Consider the following 26,008-nt stretch of genomic DNA (forward strand, 5'->3'; position numbering starts at 1 on the left):
AGGAAGGCCCCTTACAAGGGAAGAGCAGAAGGATCAGAGTCAGAGAGAGACAAAGGGAAATATGAAGATGCTATGATGCTGGTTTAAAGGATGAAGGAAAAGGCCATAAACCAATTTGGGAAAAGCCAGGAATGGACTCTCCTCTAGAGATTCCAGAAGAAATACAGCCCTGCCCACACCTTGATTTTAGTCCTCTGAGATTCATGCAGGGCTTATGATCTCCAGGATTGTAAGAATGTAGGTTTTTGTGGTTTTAAGCCACTGAATTAGTGGTGATTTGCTACAGGGGCAACAGAAAACAAGTGCATTAATTACTAGGGTAATTTATTACACAATAATGGACAACCAGAAGACAGTCCTCCCTGCCACTACATCTCCCAACCCCACATACCTGCATTCACACAAATCTTTGTTGTTGTTCAGTTGCTCAGTCATATCTGACTCTCTGTGACCCGATGGACTGCAGCACTTCAGGCTTCCCTGTCCTTCACTGTCTCCCAGAGCTTGCTCAAAGTCATGTTTATGAGTCAATGATGCTATCTAAACATTTCTTCCTCTGCCACCTTCTTCTCCTTTTGCCCTCAATCTTTCCCAGCAACAGGGTCTTTTCCCATGAGTTGGCTCTTCACATCAGGTGGCTAAAGTACTGGAGTTTCAGCTTCAGCATCAGTCCTTCCAATGAATATTCAGGGTTGATTTCCTTTAGGATTAACTGGTTTGATCTCCTTGATGTCCAAGGGACTCCCAAGAGTCTTCTCCAACACTACAATTCTTGACCTTGCTTATTTCTGTTCATTATTCAGAAAAAAAAGAAAGTGAACTCACTCAGTCATGTCTGACTCTTTGCAACCCCATGGACTGTAGTTGGCCAGGCTCCTCCGTCCATGGAATTCTCCAGGCTAGAATACAGGAGTGTGTTTACATTTCCTTCTTCAGGGGATCTTTCCAACCCAGGGATCAAACCCGGGTCTCTTGCATTACAAGCAGACTCCTTACTGTCTGAGCCATCAGGGAAGTCATTATTCAGAACCCTGGCTTAAATGTTTACTTATAGGCATGTATTAAAGAATGTATTCTCGGCATGTAACTTGTTTGTAAGATTATACAATATCTAGATCCCTACACAATAAAAAGTTTCAGAAGGTGAAGTCATTTTGGTCTACCTGACTCACCAAGGAGTCCCCGTTCCACACTCGCGATACTCAGCATTCGGTAGCATTCGGTAAATATTCAATGTAAATGAACACAGATGAATTAGAACATAGGTAATACACTGGAACTGTAGCTTGTAAATGCATATAAAGAAGACAAACTGCGTTAGAAGTGTGTTCAACTAATGGAAATAAAGTTTTAACAATGCAAAAATTCTTTGAAAACTAATTATATAAAGTCCATGAAAGCAAGTGATGGCTGCCTACATGAGGTTGAATGCACACTTGATGTTCAGGCATGAAAAACAGCACGGTTGACCTTTATCCAAAAATATTAATCAGAGAGAAAAAAAAAACAAATAGTTGAATTTTTGGTCATATCACAGTCAAAAAAAATTAAAAAAAAAAAAGAAATGACCAAAGAGACATTCTCACCCATAAAAATAATTAAATTGAATTTTCTATGAATTGCCTTTTTAACATGGAAAGTTGGACAATATTGAAAAATACCAAAAAACTACAGTCACCCCCCAGTATCTATAGAAAACTGGTTTCAGAAGTCCCTACCTATACTAAAATTTATGGATGCTCATGTCCTTTATATTAAATGGCCTGGTATACAACCTATAATTCTCAGAGATAGCCATTGATAACATCTTGAAATGTGTCCCCTCAGTCTTTTTTTCCTCTTAGGATATAATCTTATGCACACTTGGGATCACACAAGAAATGTTGCTTCAAATTCTGCATTTGTCATATTTTTATATGGCTAAACTTTTTTTGCTAACATGTTTTTAATAGCTAACCAGGAATTTGACATACAGATGCCTCAATTAAATATGTTTCCAACATTTTTATATTATAAACATTAGGAAGCATATAACTACAAACAAAACTATAACTACAAACAAAACTAAGATTTGTAAGGTAATTTCCTAGTGTGAAATTCTTAGATCAAAGTATGTATATACTTTTATAGCTCTTGATTCACATGGATCAGTGTTTTTTGATTGTGAGGTATAATAAAAGAAGTTTGAGAAATAAAACATGCTATTTAAAGATTAACAACATAGACTAAAACATCAAAGGCTCCGAGAAGTCCAGCAATAAAAAAGAAACCTGTGTTAGCTTAATGGAAAGATAAATATTTTTAACGACATAAAGACATTTTCTTCCCCATACAGCACGCACTAAACCATGAATGTGCTGGTGGTCTCCTTAAGCTTTATAACTTCTGTTTTCATGCTTTCAAAGGTTCTTCTACCCCAAGATCATAAAATAAGCCATCTATATATAATTTGAACATTTAAATCTTTCATCCATCAAGAATTTATTTTGGCATCAAGAACTTCCACATTCCTTTTTTAAAAAATGAGAAGCTGATCTTCCTATTAGGATATATTGACAAGGTTTATCTCCTTATCCATGTATTAACATAATGCCATCTTTATCATACCCTAAATTGCCATAGATAACTACAGGTGATGCTAGTGGTAAAGAATCCATCTGCCAGTGTAGATGATGCAGGAGACAAGGCTTCAATCCCTGGGTTGAGATCCCCTGGAGTAGGAAATGGAAACCCACTCCAGTATTCTTGCCTAGAAAATCTCATGGACAAAGGAGCCTGGCAGGCTACTGTCCACGGCGTCACAAGGACTCAGATACAATTAGGCGACTAACACTACTACCCTGAGCTCGCTGTCCCATTATACCAAGCTCTATCACACCACACTTCTTAAATATTTATAAATGTATAATATATTTTCATAACACTAAGGAAATATGCTTTCATTACTCGTTTCCAAAATTTTTCTTGGATATCCTCATATGCACGTGTATTCATTCAACAAATGAGTTCAACATACTTAAGTAATTCAACATCCATGCTGTGATACATATGGAATTGAACGGAATTCATCATCCACATATGGTAGGTACTTATAGATGTTGGAATTTTTCTTATAGGTTAAGAAGGGAGAATTTGGTCAGGTTTCAAAATTCAAATCCTACTGGGATTTCCGTAACAATTATGTTGAATTAATTTAGGGGAGACTTTTCCATACAAACTCTTTCTGTCCCAGAGTAAGGTTGGATATGAATTTACATAAAGTACTTGATTAAGCTGATGAAACTAAACCAGCTCATATGCAAAGGGTCGCACATTGGATATAATTTGCAAATTTAATCCTCATAACCAACACATGAAATAGATAATATTACAATTCCTAGTTTACAAAGAAGAAAATAAAAACTAAGCAACTTGTGTCACACACATATGGGGATTTACAAAATCACACAATTTTTATTTCATAGGGTTTCTTTTTTCCCCTCTCATTCAGATTAAATGAAGAGTTCAGTCTTCAACTTCGTTTTCCAAACACACCCCTTAACCATAATTTAGCTCTGTAAACCTCTGCAATTGGATGAATTCACTTTCCAGTCTCTGTGCGTGTGTGTTACATTGCTTCAGTCGTATCCGACTCTTTGCAACCCTATGGACTGTAGCCTGCCAGGCTTCTCTGTCCATGGGATTCTCCAGGCAAGAATACTGGAGTGGGTTGCCATTTCCTCCTTCAGGGGATCTTCCCGACCCAGGGATTGAACTCACATCCTTTAAGTCTTCTGCATTGGCAGGTGAGTTCTCCACTACTAGCGCCACCTGGGAAGCCCTTCCGATCTCTATCCTGATCTATTCCAACCCACCGAAATAAAACATATGAACTTAAGCGTTTGGGGGAAATAAAATACAGTTTGCAAAAGATAATCTGAGGTCAAGGTTGGTTCCAGGATAATTCTTTTTTAAAAAGGGAAAGAACAGTACAATTTTCTTTTTTAGGAATGGTTTTTCTAACATTTTCTTCATAACAAGTCAGTAAATCCAAAAGAATATGAGCATGTTTGTTAACTGGCCAATTCAGCCATATTTTGTGCCAATAAAATGAAACTTACTTCTCCAATTTCATCAGTTAAAGAACCACAGGCTCTAATTTGTTACCTTGAGATGTCAGTAAATGAAGAATTGAAACAATCCAATGTGTTGAGGTTAAAAGAGATTAAAAATGGATTTGGTGGGGGGAAAAGAACATATTTTCCTCTTCCCTTAAAATTGAGGTTGCATGGAGGGGTATTGAATAGCCCCAGGATACTTAGATTTCTAAGTTTATTTCATTTGCTGATCTAAAATGTTAAAAAAAAAAAAATCTGAGAAAAACTGGTTGTTTATAGACCTAGTATTCAAACCACTTAACCGTTTGGTTTAAACTATTAAAGCACACATGAAAACATAGAAACTAGACATATCTTCTGTTCCCTCTTTCTTCTTACATGCCTATTCTGCTTTTAAAAAGTTGTTTGTCCCTTTAACACAAAAGGTAACTAAAAACAACTCGATGGCAAATATTCCCATGATACGCCTCAAGTTATCCTAAGCAATAGTATTATTATTTTTTTCTAAAAAATAACTATGCTTCTCATATATTGGTTTTGCATGGCTTTTGCAGGTATAGTCTTTAAGACTCTAGTTGGAAAGTTAATCAAGCGGGCTATTCCTTCTTAAAATCTTGACTAACAACCCGGTTATTCATTCAATAAATACTTATCAAATATTTATTATTTGCCAAATACTGTGGCAGCCATGGGGTATAAAACTGGATGAAATACAGTTCTTTCCTCAAAGAAGCTCAAACTAGTGCAAGAATGACACCATGGAGCTATGAATTGAAGCACACATAAAATTCTTATACGGTTGATATCTTGACTGAACTGTAGCCTCCTGCTTGCTGCTGCTGGCAGAACATGCAGACATGAGCATATCTGGAGATCTGAAGGGCAGTTTCAATAGAGGTTAGAAGTTTGGGTGCTGAGTAGCAGAAAATCTTAGTTGCAAGTGAAATTTCATACAAAAGGACATACACACACACACATATATAGTGCAGGAAGTTACAATATACAACATTATAAATTAGTAGCATTCATTGTACTGTTACCCTAAGAAATGCTTTTACCCCTATTCTAACTTGACTAAACGAGAGCTCCCAGCAGCAGGAACCTAGATTCCTAGATTTACATCTTGAATATATTCCTCCACTAAAAGGTCCCAGGCTCTTTGGGGAGCATTATTCTTGATTCTGGGCAGAAAAAAAAAAGAAGAAGAAGAAAATACAATGTATCTGGACCATTCTTTTGTGGCCAGAAAGAAAGGATGGTTTTATAGCATGAAGGACAGTGCTGGAAGGGCAAAGGAGATGCTTGAAGGTTCGGTTTTCTCACAGAAGTTGTGAAAGCCAAAGATCAGAAAGTGAAGAACAATTATTAATAACCAGGACAAAGTGAGTTTGCAATTAGACTGAAAAGAGTAAAGGTAATATAAATTGCATAGTTACTATAAATTATATAAAATACTGGAATATACAATAGAAGATCAATAAAATAGGACACTTAAATTTGAGCTGATAGCAATAATAATGAAGTGTTCACTGATGGATTCTTCAGAAGCTGGCTTTGGCTGTATCTGTGTAAGTCGGGCTACAAAGAAGGCAAGTCAACAGTCTCAAAAGTGAGTCCTTCTCTGATTCCTATAGGAAATCCACTCCATCCAAGCCTTTAGTGAGTTTTGCAAAGACTGACTAGAAATTTTCAGGGACACGGGACAGTGTCACTTTGGGTACCAGTGCCTGACAAGTGGAATCACTGGAATTGCTGGAATCGCTCCCCAGCTCCACTATTCCTTCTTCTTCCCATCATCTTTCTCTTCCCTCTCCTGGATTCCCCCTCTGCCTCCTTCCTTCGAAGCCCAGAATCTCTCTACAGCGCAGAGAAATCTAGTTTTCTAAAGTCCACATGGGGAAACTCACATAAATAGACCCATGCAGCTATTCAGAAATGCAAACATCCTCCAGTGTACCAGTGGTCCACTCCACCCTGGAAGGCAGTCGGTTATAAACAGCAGAAAACTCCTTGCTACACTTCCAATTAGTAACTGTGTTACTATCTGCTTCCCATAGACCACACTCCTTGTTACAATTTTTCAATCACCTCTTAATGATCACAAATAATTTCTAAATTACTTGTATATCCTTCGCTCCAAAATGTGGATTTTCTACATTTTTTTAGGAATACATACAACACACACACAAACAAGTGCTTTCCTCTCACTATTTGTTCATCAGCCTAATAGCCTTGGGAAGCCAGGGACTTCCTGAGGCCGGTAGTTTATCCTCAGGAAGTTATTTCCTGGTCAAAACGGAAGTAAACAGACATGTTAACCTGACTTTTAAGGTCAGACTCTGTCCATGACTGTAAAGGGCAAATATTTCCAACATCAGGATATTTGTCCTGAAACATGGGTTCCCAACCTCCTCCCTAGTCCTTCTTTGCCTTAGATGAGCTCAGAAATGGGTCCTGTAGCGTGAAACCTTCCAAACAACCGAAACAAACCCGGTGGGTGCACAGTGGCATAGAATGATAGCCTGTTTGTCCCTGACAACTCCGACTGCATGGGCTCCACAGAAAACCCAGTACAAGGAATATGCAGCCACTCCATAATTAATCATTTTAATGAAAGACTGGATGCTCGAAGCAGATGGTAAAGAATCTGCCTGCAATGAGGGGACCCAGGTTCGATCCCTGGGTCAGGAAGACCCCCTGGAGAAGGGAATGGCTACCCACTCCAGTATTCTTGCCTGTAAAATTTCATGGACAGGGGACCCTGGTGGGCAACAAGTCCATGGGGTCACAAAGAGTCAGACACGATTGAGCAACTAACTCTTTGGATGTCTCAATTAAGTATTACTTTTAAATGTCCTTAAACATACATACACACACACACACATAAACACACAAATAAAGAAGCCTAATTTCCTTCTGAGACTATTACATGATATTTTTGCCATTCCGGGTAATTCATTTGGGAAGATAATTCCCTCAAGAAATTAAACTTAGTTCTTGAGTCTGAGACAGTATTTATAATTTCAATGTACATGTCTAGGCTATACATAACCATTTTCTGGGTACTGAGCTGATGGGCTTTCCTCTACTTAAACTAATCCTCATATGAAAATGTGACTTCCTTATTAAATTGGGCACATTGAATCTATAAAATGCTCAGCTCACTAGGTATAATTGCTGCAGTTTTTCAAAAGTCACCTAACTTACAATTAAGCAGTAGCTTCAACAATAAAGGAAACTTGATCAGGAAGCAGTAAGTTGCTAATTTAATTACCAAAATGCATTAAGCCTCAAGAACTAAAGTCTTGCAAAGCATTCCTAAATCACCCTAAAATTGTCAGAGGTAGTTAAGTTTAAAATTTAATTTGTAAAGGCAAAACAAATTCTACAATAATTGGTCATTACCTTCCTTATACACCAAACAAAAGCTCCTGAAAACCAGTTCTTATTTTGGAATCTCTCTCCCCATAAGGTCCCCCATCCTACCTTCCAATTTGGATAAATGTCAATTTATAGCTATTTTAAATGAGATTTCGGGACTTCCCTGATGGTCCAGTGGTTAAGATTCTGTGATTCCACTGTAGAAGGTGCAGGTCCAATCTCTGGTTGGGGAACTAAGATTCCATATGCCTCATGACCGAAAAAAAGTCAACAAACCAAAAAAAAACAAAACCTGATGACCAAGGAACCTTCATAGCAACTCTGAATGCAAACCTTCAGTCCTCTTACATATGAGAGAGAAATAAAATTTATATATTTTTTTAAAAAGATTTCTTCAACGTCATTTTCTTTCTCCAGTTCTTTATAGTCCTCTTCCTATGTTATCATTCTGCTTCTCTTGTGTCACAGATAGAATTTCATTCAACTGTAATAGACTGCTTCATGGCGTACTTCCAGTCTCCCAAGGCACGTGGTCTAAGATTGAGATCTACCACTTGTGTGCATTTCCAATTTAAGAATAATTCCCTGGCTTAGTTTTAAGGGGAAAACAAGCAATACGACTATCCAGTACTTTAATATTACGTACACTATAGACCCTCTATCAAGATTAACTTACATATCAGTTTCAAACCCTAACTCTGTCTGGTGAAGTCTGTTAAGGCACAGTTATGGTTACCGGAAAACTAAAACTTCAACAGCACAATATAAAAGGAGCTTGGAATGTTTGACTTTTGCTTTCTATAACTGAGGATATGAAGTCAATTTCTAGACTATACATGAAACAGCAAAGTGTTTCCATGTATAAGACCGGCAATTGAGACACGATTATGAGCTGGCTTTTGAAAGGGTACTTCTCATAAGTACTTTCAAAATACACTTTGATATAAACTTATAACAATGATTAGTATGAAATTCTCAGTACTTTATCATGGCATGTACAAAATAAGCATTAACAATAAATGTTAGCACTCAGGCCCAAAGACTATCTTTGCTACTTACTAGTTTTACATGACTTTGGGCCTCCCGGATTCTTTCCCAGTCTCCCTGTTTTCATCTACCAAATGGAAACATTTATGCCTACTTCACAAGAGAAGCAGGATGATGAAACAAAGTTGAATGCAATAATGTTCATGAAAGTACTAGTAAGAGCCTGAAATAAGTGTCCCCAAAATGTTTGTTGAATTTGCTGGATAGTCAAAAAGGCTTTTTGAGAAACAGAATCTACCTTGAGTTAAAAGCTTCATCCTTTTCATCCTGAATGATTCATGTGGATTTTGTCTGAGGAACATATTCAAGAAGTAAAAAGAAGATAATATAAAGAAGACAAAGAGAATAAAAACAAAGCCAGATGCCTGGACATTTTCAAAATAAGTCTATTTAGAATTGGTTTAATTCAGGCACTGAAAACATGAGAACCTGGAACTGTATAAATAAACTGGTGATTTTAGGGTTGCAGAAAGAATATCCCCACCAATTCTTCATAAATTAACTCATTTCACATGGTTCAGATGAAACATTTTTAAATGAACTTCTTTCGGGGAGTTAAAGGGGCAGTTTCACATAGTAACATTATATGAATCTATTGAAGGCTATTTGATAATCATGAGCTGACTTAAAGGGAGTGTTTACATCTCCAGAAGTGAATGTACTCAAGTAGGTTGAAATCCTTTTACTATTTGAAGCAGCTACCCCCTTTCCATTGGAAGGACTGATCTCCTGGGGCTCCACCATCTTTCTCAAACTCTATTCTAAACACCTTGCCTCAGCTCTGCAACCAGCTCACAATAGGCAGCAAGAGAACAGGTGGGCAAACGAGAGTTAAATTGGTTCATGCTCCAAAGGCCACAGGGTTTTTACAGGTTATGCTTTCTTCCTAAGTGGAACATCTTTCACCAAAACATGACTGTGTCAGACTCCTGCTTGACAATATATTATGTGTGTAATCTTGAGACATTACTTTGTCAACAAAGGTCCGTCTAGTCAAGGCTATGGTTTTTCCAGTGTCATGTATGGATGTGAGAGTTGGACTATAAAGAAAGCTGAGCACAGAAGAATTGATGCTTTTGAACTGTGGTGTTGGAGAAGACTCTTGAGAGTCCCTTGGACTGCAAGGAGATCCAACCACTCCATCCTAAAGGAGATCAGTCCTGGGTGTTCATTGGAAGGACTGATGTTGAAGCTGAAACTCCAATACTTTGGCCACCTGATGTAAAGAGCTGACTCATTTGAAAAGACTCTGATGCTGGGAAACATTGAGGGCAGAAGGAGAAGGGGACAACAGAGGATGAGATGGTTGGATGGCATCACCAACTCAATGGACATGGGTTTAGGTGGACTCCGGGAGTTGGTGATGGACAGGGAGGCCTGGCGTGCTGCAGTTCATGGGGTGGCAAAGAGTTGGACACGACTGAGTGACTAAACTGAACTGAACTTGAGTAAGTCTCTTCATTTCTCTGGGTCACAAGTATTTCTTTGTAAAATGACTATATTAGATCAGAAAATTGCCAAGGCTTTTTGTAGCTCTAAAAATTCTCTGATTCCATGGTTGTCTGGTTTGAAAACCAACACATATAAACAACCATCACACTTATAAATTGTGTTGTCAGGGAGTTCAATACCTGAACTTGAATGTGATTAAAAAGCAGCTGAATGAAGTTGACTTCTCAGCAGCCAACTGCATTTGGTCTTTGAACTAGATATTTCATTTTTCCCCAGTTCAAGGGAAGGCAGAGTCTTTGAGACGTCATCTTTAAAGCCACACCCTCATCCCCCTCTGCACCCCATTCCAAGAAAGAAGCCCAAACTCAGCTTCCTATTTCTAGGAAGCTTCTTCATGATCTAAAGTCAATTGATTTTGCTCACAGCTGAACGTGATTTCAAAGACCTAAAGGTCAAAGGCCATCCTTTCCTATACAAGAGAAAACATTCTGTGGATGAGATAGACTGAACAACATGAAAACCATGGAAGAGAAAGAATAACAACACAACTAGAAAGAATTAAGCTTCAGCTTAGCTAGTGGTAAAGAATCTGCCTGCAATGCAGGAAACCCAGGCTCAGTCCCTGGGTCAGGAAGATCCCCTGGGGCAGGGAATGGCTAACCACTTCAGTATTCTTGCCTGGAAAATCCCATGGACAGAGAAGCCTGGGAGGCTACAGTCCATGGGGCCACAAAGAGTCAATACAACTGAGTGACTTTCAGTTTCAGTTATTTCAGTTAGGATGTTCGAATGCAGATTTTGTTGTGGGAAAAAAATGGAAAGTCTCTAGCTTTCTACACTTGAACCCAAACACCTTAGTGTCAGGAAGTCAGGAACTTAAACTGTTACAAGAAATATAACAGGTCTTAAAGAAAGCATATACCTTATCAGAGAGAAAACACTGCAGGCTGCTAATTACTTGGAAGAGATGTGGCTTTAGAGTCACAAAATTAAGACTCATAAAAGTTTTGCATGAGACTCTGGAACAGAACACTACATCATGTGAACTCTACCATTCTTGTTTGGATTGAAATCAAACTGTATCACCATCTAGGGCTGTCTTCCTAGGAACACAGCCTTATGACCCAAAGTGAATCATAAGTTGGAACTTGAGATAGCAAAGCTATAAGTTCTTAGCAAAGAAACTGACTTAAGTGTGAATAAATGTGATGCCTCAGCTATTAGGGTTGGGTGCTAAAATGCTTCAAACCTGAGATGAGATTGGTCCTGACTGTCCAAGAAAAGCTAAAATATAAATTAATCAATTAAAAGATTGGGAAATCTGTGGGTCTGTAATCCCTCACATCTTCCAGAGCTTCATGTGAGAATATGCAGGTACCATGATGGGTCCACTCTGACCGGGCAACACAGGCTGGGCCATGAGCCCTGCTGGCTCATGGATTTGTTATGATGGATTCCAGGCCAGTTCTGGCCCCAAGGCATCTCAGGAGAAGCATTCAGCCACAACCTGGCACTTTGTACGGCCAAGACTCAGCCTCTCACCACTGTGTATGACCTCCTCTCAGAGTTGGAAGCCAGCACATGAAAAGAACACTTTGTGATGGATTAGATTGGGGTCTGAAGGTCAGGCAGGAGCTCCCCCAAACCCATTTTCACATGTTTAAGTCAATGAGTTCCAGTATATTTACTGGGCTGTGTAACTATTGGTACCACCACAATCCAATTTTAGAAAAGTGTCATCTCCCCAAAAGGCTCCCTCAGGCCTGTTGACAGTTAATCGCCATTCCCACCGCCAGCCCCAGGTCAGGGTGTTTGCTGTGCGTCCTTCTCTTCCCCCCACTCCAGGTCCTCAGTCTATTTCCCAGTATACGCTGAACAGAGGGGTCACCCACGTTTCCCGGTGAAAGACAGTGCCTATACCATCAGCCAGCTTGTAGAGGTTGGACACAAATACATACATGTATGTACCCACACACATGCACACACACACTACCCAGGGAACTACGTAACACCCTCCTCATCCAGCCCATCAGAGAGAAGTCCAACACTGCTCCAAAATGCTTCCAACCCAGCTATTACAGGGATGGCCACAGTTTTCAAAAGCTGCAGGAAAACTGAATATTATCCTCCACAATAGATACCATGTTTAGAAATCAGTATCACTCAGACCCTTAAACTGAGAATCCTTGCTGTGCTTCCTGAAGACAATATCCTCGAATTCAAAGGAGAAAAATCATAAGAGGGTCAAAGAACTGAAGACAATAACCATAATCAAATAGCTTTGGAAAAACCAGGCAACCACACACTCAATTTTTTTTAATATCAAAGGTTAAATATAGTTCTAGAAAACTTTGGAAAGAGAATCAAAGAAGCATTTTTCAATGTGCTCTTCTGTAGCGTATGTAAGAAATCAATGTCCACCTTTTGTTTTCTTTTGTCGTGTGTTGCAGAGAGTGGTTACGTAGGCATTTTCCGGTAGGAGGAAACCTACATGCAAACAGGTAAATCCACCTTGTGGACGTCAGAGAATGTGATGCTCTGATCGCTTATCCTGAGAGGTGGACGTGGGCTCTGTCATCTGTAAACTGAGGAAATGGGCACTTCCATCTTGAAAACCCAGATCCATCGTATGAGGCCACTCTGTGGCAAACAACCCTGAAACACACTTAAATGTAACTAATATCCACATCAAATTCATTTTTTAATATTTAAAAATTTTCAGTGATGGAAAAACAGCAGCAAAAAAGATTCATGCAAATAAACAGCAAAACAGCACATTCTTTTAAATTTTTTTCAGATAAGCAAAAAATGGATAGTAGGATGACGTGCTTCCATTTAAGACTTCAGAAAAAAATCTCATACCAATTTAGCCCAGTTGCTAAAAATTCTGTTTCATATGAATATCACAGTTTCTTGTTTTTCTCTCCTGAAAATGCATTGTGACCAAAATGTATAAAACATTGGCTGAGCCTACACCAAAAGCATCTTCCTAAGAAAAAGGCAAAATAGAAATGAAAAATTTGAATCCCTATAGTTTATTTTGAAGCATAAAAAGCAGACATTTTTTAAATGCTTGAAATCCCACAGTCCCAACCTTGGCAACATAGCTCATATATTCTTTCATTTTCTACTTCTGAAAAGGAGAAAAAATAAGAGAACTTAAATCCATTGGCTAGAATCAATTCACCTGATTCACACATTACCTTAACTGAATTTCAGAAATAATCTAATCCCCACATTTGAATTAACAGGCAGAAAATTAAGTTTAGACTGCTGATTTTTTACTGCATTAAGAAGAACACACCAATCTGTTTGCCATACACTGCAGTAAAACAATGCTAAGGCATTAAACTCAAGGGAATACAATCCAGTTTTAAAATATATTTATCCATCAATCTGGGGATAATTAACTCAGAGAAGTTAACTTTTATATGAAACACACCAAGTCAAAGAATACCCAAAGAAGACACACACAACAGAAGTAAACTCTCATTATTAATGTAAAAAATGTAGTGCAGATCAAGAACAATCTAACAGGTTAAATGACCAACACCAGGCTATGAGTACACTTTCTGATATTATGAACAGCAGAAATTAAGCTTCTGAAACAAAGACTGGAAATGCATTTCCACAACACCCTGTACATATCAGGAAAGTAGGCTCTCTATAGTGTCATGAGGAGTCAGCTGACACCCCACAGTCTTTCATTACAAATGGCATTCATGTCTTCCACAGACCTTCACTCAACCATTCATTTAGAAAGAATTCTTCAAAAAAGAAGTCATTTAATTGTGTGTTTCAGATTAACATAAAAGGAGCTGAATCCATAATTGGGTCAACTTTTTACGAAATAACTACTACAGAATCAATTATTTCCACACTCAAACAAGTAAGTATAACTGAAAAGCTTCTCAACTATTGGGAAGCAGTTAAATTCCAACACGTGTTACTACATATAGTCAAATTCTTCATCAAGAACACCAATGCAACCCATCTTCGTTCTGACAAGCAGCAATTCTCACTTAATTTTTTAAAGAATCAAGCCTCTTCTCCTGCTCCCCGATACTGGGGACTGGTTCAGGTTCTACAAATCACACAACTATGACCTTACCATTATCAAAATCCCAAATTCCAGGTGTGCCTATTTTGAAAGTTCTTGCAGGAACTTTCAACTACAGCAGAAAGATTTTACAATCATAATGCTTCCCATACTGAAAACAAGACATCATTCATAAACATTCACAAAAGTCAGCCTATTATACTTTGACAAAATAACAGCATTTACCTTAAACTGCACCAAAACAACTTTAGTAGACATTGACAACAATGCAATAAAAGACAAAGCCTTGGCCTTCCCATTTTTGAGAATCTCATATGCTCCCACTCAGCAGAGCAGATCTGAGACGCACACATTTTATATGTCTTCCAAATATAGCCAGCACTGTGATGAAAGCGTGAGAGATAATGAAGACCAGATGCCTACCTTCGCTGGTAGCCACATTCTTCTGGGCTTGGGTCGGCGTGTGATCTGTACTTGAACTCACGTCGGATGAGATGCTTGAGCTGCCTTTGCCTAGAGAAAACAAGAACGAGGAGCTTTTGAGTTTTGTCATTTCAGAACTGGACTGTGCCTTCCACTCCATCTCACACCAAGCCATATCACTCGTTTCCAAGAAAGGAGCCATAACACTAAGAATGAAGTTTATTAGTTTTCTGGCCTCATGCATTAAATATCTTTGGGGAAATATCTGACCCATGCCATAACAGAGCTAAAGCCCTATTATAATATGGCTTGACTATAAACTCAGACGATTATAAGGTATTGTCAAACATGATAACGTAATATAGTTTTGGCATATATGTGAATAAGAGAGTACTAGTGGGAGACACATCTACAGTATAAATTTTTTCTTTGCAACTATAAACTATACATTTTCTGGTAAAGGACAAAAGCAAATCTAGGAATGAGGCATCATCCAAGGGGCAAGAGCCTGCTGGCTCCAAACAGCTGCATTGCCTTAAAAAAACAAATTCCCTAATTTAATGGGTTCTTTGTTAAAACAAACAAAAAACCTGCTTTGTTCTTCTAACGCAGGACTTCTTAAACGGGGATGCCTCCTCCTCAAATGAACATCTGGCAATGACCGGTTTCATTTTTAATTGTCACAATGGGGGAAGGTGCGCTACTGGCATCTAATGGGTAGAGGCCAGGGAAGCTGCTCAAAGTCTTACCATGTGTATTGACAGCACCCCACAGTTTCAAAAAAACAATCCAAACCAGAGCATCAACTGGGCTGAACTTGAGAAATCCTGGCCTAAGTAACCTGGCCTAAGTAACCTAACCTCAGCTGACAACTGACTCTTCTAACTTTAAATTTGCTCTTATAACTTTAAATTTGAACATATGTCAATACATTAATACTGCTGAACATTTTGTCTCTCAATCATGTCTGACTCTTTGTGACCCCATGGACTGTAGCCTACCAGGTTCTTCTGTCCATAGGATTCTCGAGACAAGAATACTGGAGTGGGTAGCCATTTCCTTCTCCAGGGGATCTTCCCGATCCGGGGATTGAACCTGGGTCTCCTGCACTGCAGGCGGATTCTTTACCATTTGAGCCACCAGGGAATGAAAGTCTACAAATATAACACACGCTGGGTAGGGAGGGAAGTGCCAGTGACCACTGGGCAGAATTCTGAGATGATCTCCATGGTACCTGCTACAGACCAAATGGCTGAGTTCCCAAAAACTCATGTCTTAAAAGCTAATCCCCAGGGTGATGGTTTTAGGAGGTTATTATAGTCTTTGGAGGTGATTAGATCATGAGAGTGGAGCCCTCATGAGTGTGATTAGTACCCTTATTGTAGAGACCCCAAAGTGCCCCCCTGTCCTTTTATCATGTAGGGACACAGGGAAAAGATGGCCATCTATAAACCAAGAAGCAGCTCCTCACCAGACACCTTGATATCAGACTTTTCAGCCTCCAGAACTATGAGAATTAAATATCTGTTAACATTATAAGTCACGCAATCTATGGTATTTTGCTGTAAGCAGCCTGAATAGGATAAGCCTATGTCCATGCCATTGGTAATCTGCTCCCCTTGTGTGTGGACAAAATTTGCAATTTGTTACTAAGCAATAGGACATGGCAATGGTGAGAGGGTTTTGCAGATGTAATTAAATTTCCTATAGCATTGACTTTAATCAAAAGGGTGATCATCCTGGATGGGCCTGACCTAAATACCTGAGTAAACCCTTTTATAGAGCCTAGAGGAGAGAGACTCTTCCTTCTCGTCTTGAAGACACAAATCATCATGCATGCTACAGCTGCAAGGAGATAAATTCTACCAACCCTACATGAGCCTGGAAGAAGATCCAACTTCAGAAGTGAAAGCTGACCAGACCAACATCTTGATGACAGCTTTGCAAGATCCTGAACAAAAGACCCAGCTGACCCAAGCCCAGAGTTATGATCCAAGGAAACAGTGAAATAAGAGATATAACTTGTGATAAACTTTGCTAAAATCATGGTAAACTATTATGCAGCAATAGAAAGCTAAAACAATGACCAGTCAATTACATCCTAAATGAACTCTTTTCATGCCACAAATTATGATCTAGATTCTTACAGGCAGCTGAGAAACACAGTTTTTGAATAGTCTTCTTTGCACAGTGGTACATAAGCCAGTTAGGTGGAGGGAGTTTACAGTCTATGAAAGGACAATGTACAAAAGTACAAATGCGCTTCCGTTGAAAGAGCTTCAGGATTTTGTTTGCTAATGTTGAGAGTAATGGAAGAATCCAAATTTATCAGTGATATCACCTGAGCAGGGAACTCAAATGGCTGTTGTTTCTCCTTGCCCCTGCACATAACTCATTATGACATATCACTCTGAAACAATTCTGTCATTCCCGTCATCTCTGCCCATTTCACATGCAGGTGGAGAAGCATGCAGTAGCTTCTCTTGGGGACCAATGCCTTGACCTCTGCAGAAAGGCATACCAAGAATCCAGGAGGACCAGGCAAAGTGTTCAGTATAGCAACCTTCACACATATCAGTTACTCTGTCCCGAATCCATCACGGTTGCCAATTTCTCATGCAATTGGAGTGATATGTGCTTCTGAATGTTTCAAGTACTATGTCTGGAGTCTGTGGCTTCAAAGCCCAGCTCTACAAGCCACATACGTATCCATGAACAAGTTGCTCAAACTAAATCTTGTTTCATCTTGCACCTTATGCAAATGGGTATCATGGTGCCCAGGCTTTGGTGTGTGTATCAGTCAGGCTTCTCCAGAGAAACAGAACTGATAGATGTGTAAATATCTCCCATTAGGATACATGTTAGGATCAGGGGAAATTATAGAAATATGGAATTATATAATTATAGAATTCTATGTATAGAATTATATATAGAATATACATATATTCATATATGTGAGATATTGAGTTGACCAGAAAGTTCATTTGGATTTTTCCATTACCTCATATAAATATTGGCCAATCCAATATCTATACATATATACATATGACACACATATATTAAAAATATACATTATAAAATATCTATTATTATATATTTATAATTTATATATATAACATATTATACATACATATACATATTATATATGTATAACATATACATATAATATACTATATATAGATACAGAGTCAGAGAGAAAGAGATTTAGAGGAATTGGCTCACAGAACAGTTGGAGCTCACAAGTTGGGAATCTGTAGGGTAGGCGGGCAAGCAGGATGGAAACTCAAGAAGGAGTTAATGCTGCAGCCTTAAGGCAAAACTATTAATTTTCCAATAAACCTCACATTTTACTTTAAAGGCCTTAAAGTGATCAGACTGAAGGCCCACTGTCCAATCAATAGTCATTATCAAAGGTAACCTTAAAGTCAACTAAAACAGCAGATGGTAACCACATTTATAAATCACTTTCACGACAAAACCTAGATGAGTGTCTGATTCCATAACTGTGTACTATGGCCTGGCCAGGCTGACACAGACTACTTTCTATCATGGCGTCAGACCCACAGGAATTGAAAATCCGTATTTGCCACGCACCATGCCTGGAAGAAGATCTGTCAGACTCTCTAAGCTTCATTGCCTTTCATCCATAAAACAGAGATAAAAACAAATAAAAAACCAACTACTCATTTCCTCTATTAAAAATAGGGGAATTACACCCCCACCTCTCAGGGTGGGAGAGGCTGCTATGAGCTATGGTTTATAAAGGCATTCAGTCACATCCGGTCCTGGAGAGAGTCCACTATATGATCGTTTAATATTGACCCAATGATCACAGTTGAATTTGTATCAGGAAATAAGAAATAAAATGTAAAACAGTAATTATTATTTGACTATATATGCATATATAATAGAAAATAAATATTATGTATGCTTATAAATTAAATTCTACATGCCTTATAGATCTAGTTAAACTCCCTCAAGCATAAACAAAGTTGGCAATTCTGCTCTCTGTCCAACTGCTACATGAAAGTTTGTTTATTTGATCAATGGCCAAAACCCCCATTAGGGGTGGTTAGCATATCCAAACTGTGCCGGTTGGATTTGGTAAAGTAAAATTTTGCTTTATTGAATTTCCTCCCAAGTGGGCTAGAAGCCTAAATGAGGGCAATTGAACAAACAATTAGGTATCAAATATATAAACATCAAAGCAAGCGAAGACTAACAATGCACTGAGGTTGGTAGGTGTTGTCTGTAACAGGTGAGCATACACTTCTGTGAATCTCAACCACCTTATGGACTAATTAGCCGGTGGGTCGATCATTTCAGGGACTTGGGGTGTACTGTTAACCTAAGCATGTTAGCCGAAGAATTTGATCCCAATCACAGATCCCTTCAGGCTTTCTGTTAGAGGGTGCCAGGTTCTCCCAATGTCTGAAAAGATGTTCATTAAATGAGGATACTATTTGAACGGGATTTCAAACCTTTTTTAATATAAAAATCTCCATGTATAAAACTGCAACACTAAGTATCTTTTCTTTTCTCTTTCCCAGTGCCCAGGCTGACTGTGCAAAAGCAGATGTTTAAAACAAGACAGATGTTCCATTGTTATTTATTGATAACATGAGGAAGGGAAAGGGGGGAAGAGAAAAGATCAATCAATACATAACAAAAATGAATTAGTGTGGTCCTATGATTTCTAACATTCTTAAGAGTCCAATAAATCCCTTGCAAAATTGATTCCCTTTATCAATTCCAGATTAGATGCATCAAATTCATTCCTGGGGATTTCAGTCAAAGACCCCTGACAGTAAATGCACAAAGGAGCACATGGACACATGTGGTGGGGGCCTTAGCCCTTTATTTCCTGTTTCTCTCAGGTACCTTGATTCCAAGTGGCTGCTGCAGGTACACCCTGAGAAACTTATTTAATATCAAATGTCCACACCAAAGGAAAGAAAATAATTTTTTCTCAGAATTAGATCAAGGGAGCAGTGGGTCATGTTTGTGTATTGAATTCACTGTTATTTTCCTGATTGTTATATTGAGATAGTTTCTTATCTTCTTTGATCCACGTTTCAAATGTCTGTATGTACAGAATAATAATATTAGTTATCTCAAAGAATGATCAGGCCTAATCCCTGGCCCAGATGCATGTTAGCTTTTGGAAAGAAACTGAAGACGTATTGTTGAAGAATATTAGCTCTTTCAGGCCAACGGGAATTTTATAGATGAGTTGTCCACAGTCAGAGATATTGATGGAGAGTGAAATGAGGAGATATCAAATACAAGGCCCCTCTTTCACTTTATTGTGAGCAGAAAACAGTAGATGGTGTCCTTTGCTTTGCTTCTCCAATTTTTTGTTCTGTCCTGGTGAGGGTTGGAAGCACAATCTAAGGAACACAACAGTGAGAATGGAAAAGAAACAGAGAGATCTCAGAGTCATGTTTTGAGGTTTTTTTTCTATCAAGGCACTTAATGTCCTAACTGGAACTTTCTTTACTCCCTTTTTCCCAAAGCACCTAACAAGTGACCTCAGGCTCACTGATCAGGACTCACACGTTGTAACTGGAGGGTGATCTGGGGCAGAGACAAAGATCGGTTAACTGAGCACCTACTTCACGCTGCCATATGCTGGGCCCTTCTCCTAAGAGGCCACAGTTCTCACAGGTTTATGTCCATCTTGAGAAAAGCCTAGGACAGTTTTCAGGATTTTTCTCTTTGCTAAGAAATGCAAGATTTGCTTCAGGGAGCTGACATTCTTTTCAATATTTTTAAAAAATATATATAACATAAAATTTGCCATCTTCACTATTTTTTACTTGTACAATTCAGAGGTATCCACTCACAGTGTTGCATACCCATCACTACTGTTTCCACAACTTTTCCATTACCTGACACAGAAATTCTGTACCACAGCCCCGTAAATCTCCATCCCTCCCTCTTTCAGTGTCTGGTAATCTCTACCTGCTTTGCATCTCTATGAATTAGCCTATTCTGGATATTATCTATAGATAGAGTCACGCAATCTTCATCCTTTGTGTGTTTTTTTTCACTTATCATATTTTCAATGGTTCATCCAAGTTGTGCATCCCTCCTTTTTGTGGCCAAATAATATTCCACTGTGTGTATGTTCCATGTATGGGGGTACATGGATGGGCACTTCGCATGTTTCTACCTTGTAGCTACTGTGACTGATGCTGCCTTGACAGAGGCCTGGCTTCAATACTGGCGGTTTGTAACTTTGAAACTTCTGATGCTTGCTGTTTCTAGCTGAAATCAGATCCTGAGGGCTGTGGCTGGAGCCAGGGAGGAGAACAGAGTACACAGAGTTCTTCCAGGAGATAAACAGGGACAATCCCACTGCTGAGGCAGCAACTCCTCCAGAGCCATTTACTTCCAATCCCTGTGTCAGCTTCTGGGGTGGGCTGCCAACTGGCCCACATTAACAGAGCAGAACAGGTCTTTGGGACCTGAACACACACCTGCTGCGAAGCTCGGCTGAACATAGCTCCCTCTTCCAAAGTCTGTGGGGGTATTGGTTAGAACTGGACTGCCAGGGGATGCCTGGGGACAGCCCCTTTCTCCCCTTCTTGGGGACAGTCCATGTTTTCTCTAGCAGAGGCAAGAGCTTCAGCCTCCAGGCAGACAGCTCAGTCCCCGCTCCAACACCACACAAGGGAAGCCATGATGTGAAATGCAAGCCCAGGCTCAACCACGCAGGACCCTGTAGGATACTTCATCATTTAAGTGATGTTAGCTTAGAAGCCAAAGGCTTAAGAGAGAAAGAATTCAGGAGAAATGATTGCAATCGATCAGCAATTATTTTACATCTCAGCGCCACTCTCTTTACCTTGGTGAAGAAAGAACATATTCTTAGACAAAAATCTCAGTTAAAGCCAATCTTTTCTGCATTATTCCTGGAGGCTGTGATTACTAAAAAGAAAAGAAGAAAGGCACATGATTTTGACACAGTTCCCTTAAACCCATCCACGGAACTCAGGAGGATGACTGTAAGTGTGAGTAAAGCATGAGGTGCCACCTTGGAGTGTTTGTGCAGTTTGAACGCCCACTGCCTGGACCACAACTTGGCTTAGCTGATTGAATCAGACATGCAACAAAGGACTGATTCCAAATTGGGAAAGGAGTACATCAAGGCTGTATATTATCACCTTGCTTATTTAAATTATATGCAGGGTACACCATGCAGAATGCCAGGCTGGATGAAGCACAAGCTGGAGTCAAGATTGCCAGGAGAAATATCAATAACCTCAGATAGGCAGATGACACCAACCTTATGGCAGAAAGCAAAGAGGAACTAAAGAGCCTCTTGATGAAAGTGAAAGAGGAGAGTGAGAAAGCTGGCTTAAAACTCAACATTCAATAAACTAAGATCATGGCATCTGGTCCCATCACTTCATGGCAAATAGATGGGAAAACAATGGAAATAGTGACAGACTTCCTTTTCTTGGGCTTCAAAATCACAGCAGTTGGTGACTGTAGCCATGAAATTAAAAGACACTTGCTCCGTGGAAGAAAAGCTATGGCAAACCTAGACAACATATTAAAAAGCAGAGACATCACTTTGACAACAAAGGTCCATCTAGTCAAAGCTGTGGTTTTTCCAGTAGTCATGTATGGATGTGAGAGTTGGACTATAAAGAAAGCTGAGTGTAGAAGAACTGATACTTTTGAACTGTGGTATTGGAGAAGACTCTTGAGAGTCCCTTGGACTCCAAGGAGATCCAACCAGTCCATCATAAAGGAAATCAGTCCTGACTATTCATAGGAAGGACTGATGCTGAAGCTGAAGCTCCAGTACTTTGGCAGCCTGATGCAAAGTGCTGACTCATTAGAAAAGACCCTGATGCTGAGAAAGATTAAAGGCAGGAGGAGAAGGGGATGACAGAGGATGAGATGGTTGGAAGGCATCACTGACTCAATGGACATGATTTTAAGCAAGCTCCAGGAGTTGGTGATGGACAGGGAAGTATCCTGGCATGCTGCAGTCCATGGGGTCACAAAGAGTCAGACATGACTGAGTGACTGAATTGAACTGAACTGAGCTGGTTGAGCTGGAGGAAGCTTTCTTACCTTCCAAGAACCTCAGTTTCTCCACCTGTAAAATGGAGTGCAAGGATGCTAAGTCATTTCTGTCATGTCCAACTCTTTTCACCCGTACGGACTGAAGCCCGCCAGCTCCTCTGTTCACGGAATTCTCCAGGCAAGAATACTGAAGTGGGTTTTTATGCCCTCCTCCAGGGGATCTTCCCTATCTAGGGATCAAACCTAAGCCTCTTACGTCTTCTGCATTGGCAGGCAAGTTCTTTACCACCATTGCCACCTGGGAAGCCTACAAAATGGAGTACTGGGAGGTATAAACTCATAGCACAACTATGAGAATAAAATGAAGTCAATAAGCCAATTGCTCATAAGGCATACTCATATAATAGATACTTAGTGGTGCCAGCTACTATTAACCATCCTCCCCATTTTTATTATTAATCAATAATCCAATTTAATTCAACAACTACATGCTAAACCTACTGTATGTGAAGGGTTATGATTAGCACTAGAAAAACAGACACAGTCTATATTGGGTGGGGAAGTAAAACAGATACACAAGTAGAATTGAACATAAATGCAGTATAAGGTTTCAAACATTAAGGTTTAAACATTTTAAACATACAAGGTTTTAAATCATTAAGTGATAGTCTCAAACATGTTGATTCACAAAATTTCATCACTGCTTGGGGTAACTGCTGTTTTCTTTTATAATGATGTTAAAATTATGTAGGTTGATTGTAAAAAATGGTGTCTATCTTCTCTACTGGACTTTCAACTTCATGAAGGTAGATTTCATACATATCTTATTCACTGCTCTACTCTCTAAAGCAAGCATGGTGGTTGGCATGTTATGGTCACTCAGTACCTATGTGTTAAATGACTTGGCATCAGTGAGTGAAGGATCCAACGTGCAAATAAACTGGAAATGTATTCCTAATGGAATAGCCCTGCTCCTGTCATGTTTCCTAATAAACACTACACCTTCCTACAGGCACCACTGAAATCTGTTACCCCAAAAGACAGTCTTCACATAACAGCTATGTGTTGACTACACAAAACAGAAATTACAAAATTCATACATATTCCCAGTGGTGACAGAATATATGGTAGTGGTCCTCAACATTTATGGCACCAGAGACCAGTTTCATGGAAGATAATTCTTCCAGAGATTGGCGGGGGGTGGGGAGATGGTTTTAGGATGATTCAAGCACATTATATTTATTGTACACTTTATTTCTATCATCAGATTATGATACATAATAAAATAAGTACACAATTAACCTTAATGCAGAATCAGTGGGGGCCCTGAGCTTGTTTTCCAGCAACTAGATGGTCCCACCTGGGAGTGATGGGGAGACAGTGGCAGCTGCCCCCAGTGCTAGCAACACTGTCTCAGCTCCACCTCAGTCATCAAGCATCAGGTTCTCACAAGGAGCACGCAACCTAGATCCCTGCATGCACAGTTCACAGTAGGGTTGGTGCTCCCATGATAATCTAATGACACTGCTGATCTGACACGGGGCAGAGCTCAGGCCATAATGGGAATCATAGGGCGTGGCTGTAAATACAGATGAGGCTTCACTCACTTGCCCACTGCTTCCCTCCTGCTGTGCAGCCTGGTTCCTAATAGGTCACTGATCTATACTGGTCCATGGCCTGGGGGTTGGGGACTACTGTTATATAGAACTCTGTACTAGCTCCTAGAGATGCTGTAGCAAATTATCACTAAACAAATGGCTTAAAATAAAAGAATTTTGTTGTCCCATGATCTTGGAAGCTACAAGTCTGAAATTAAGGTGCCAGAAGAGCCATGCTCTAAAGAAAATCTGTTCCCTGCCTCTCTCCCAGCTCCTCCGAGTTGCCAGCAATCCTTGGCATTCTCTGGTTTGTAACAGCGTATTTCCAGTCTCCACCAGTCATCACATGGCCATCTCCCTTCTATGTGACTCTGCATCCCTTCTTATAAGGACACCAGCCTTATTGAATTGACTCCACCCGACTCCAGCGTGGTGTGTTACTTGCTCAGTCTTGTCCAACTCTTTGTGACCCCATGGACTGTAGCCCGCCAGGCTCCTCTGCCCATGGGATTTTCCAGGCAAGAATACTGGAGTGGGTAGCCATTCCCTTTTTCAGGGGATCTTCCCAACTCAGGGATTGAGCCCAGGTCTCCTGAATCGCAGGCAGATTCTTTACAGTCTGAGCCACCAAAGAAGCCCCAGTGTGCCCTCATCTTAATAATGACACCTGCAAGGACCTGATTCCCAAATAAGGTCACATTCTGATGTTTCAGGAAGGGAGGGGAGGACACTCTTCAACCCAGGAGATTCTCCAGCACTATTTTCTGCAGAATTAAGCAGAAAGCCAGAAATCCTACCCTGAATTTATCATTTGAGCATTGATTCAAGTCTCACTGCATGGCAGTATTACTATGAGAGGAAAAGGAAGATTAGCCATAAGATTTAATGCATCATGGAATGCAGGAGTCCTAAAAAAGCCTTCCAGCATTCGAAAAAGCAAGCACTTGGCACATCATCACGGGTAGTTGTAAGTTGAAAAGGTCAGGCAATATTTCACTAAAGGCACTAAGGCGGAGCCTGCTCCCCCAAGACTCACACCCACCTAAGGGCCTTCAGGCAATGCCTCCAGAGCTAACACAGATGTCAGCTGACACGAAGACAGATGCTGCTGCTGCTGCGGACAGATGGTGCTTCACAGCTGGGTTTCTGAGCAGAGTAATGAGAGGATCAGACCATGGACAGGCTAAAGGGTACGTGCGTCGGCACAAGAATTTCAGTCGTACTGTAAGTCATTCAGAAGACAGTTTTATGCTAATAGCAACACTACAGTTTGCATCAAAGTTCTGAAGGGCTGCTGAGCCCCAAAGATCACAAGAAGACCGTGCCTGGCTGAACCATATGGGCAGGGAAAGACAAGGGTTCTTTTTGAAGTTCAAGGCTGTTTCAGCAGGATCTGAGGGCACATTCAAAGCCACATGCTCATTTCCTGACATCAAGAGTCTCAGTGAGAATAAAGTCATAAGTACCTCTTCTGATTCACCCACTCATTCATTCAATGTCCCATGTGCCAGGCACCACGTTTGACACAATTCCATGATCAAGACATCTTGGTGATGTTACTTTCCCGCAGGATCTTGAGGACAGGGAAGAATGGAGAAAATACAAACTTACCTTTCAACAGCAATATTTTGTGGTTGCGCAAACCCAGTCCACTCTGACAATTACAGACCTTTGTGCCCTGTGGCCACTCATTGACTTTAGGGATTTTATACAAAGTATGCTTATATGTGTTTACCTTAAATATCAGTGATGATCTATATAAATCAGTGAAAATTCTGAATTGTGGCAGAGATGGTAAAGAATCTGCCTGCAATGCAGAAGACCCAACTTCAATCCCTGGGTTGGGAAGATCCCTTGGAGGAGGGAATGGTTACCCACTCCAGTATTCTGGCCTGGAGAATTCCAAG

The 26,008-nt window shown here is 39.9% G+C and overlaps 1 protein-coding gene across 1 annotated transcript in view; it reads right to left on the minus strand.

Moving 5' to 3' along the window:
* FBXL7 (F-box and leucine rich repeat protein 7) overlaps window positions 1-26,008 on the minus strand; it is a 421,061-nt gene that overhangs the window by 293,315 nt on the left and 101,738 nt on the right. Inside the window, exon 2 of the mRNA XM_043489231.1 lies at window positions 14,461-14,550. Coding sequence (XP_043345166.1) covers window positions 14,461-14,550 — 90 coding nt within the window. The remainder of the gene's footprint in view (window positions 1-14,460; window positions 14,551-26,008) is intronic.

This window comes from Cervus canadensis, chromosome 16 (genome assembly GCF_019320065.1).
Source record: "Cervus canadensis isolate Bull #8, Minnesota chromosome 16, ASM1932006v1, whole genome shotgun sequence".
NCBI classification, from domain to species: Eukaryota; Metazoa; Chordata; class Mammalia; order Artiodactyla; family Cervidae; genus Cervus; species Cervus canadensis.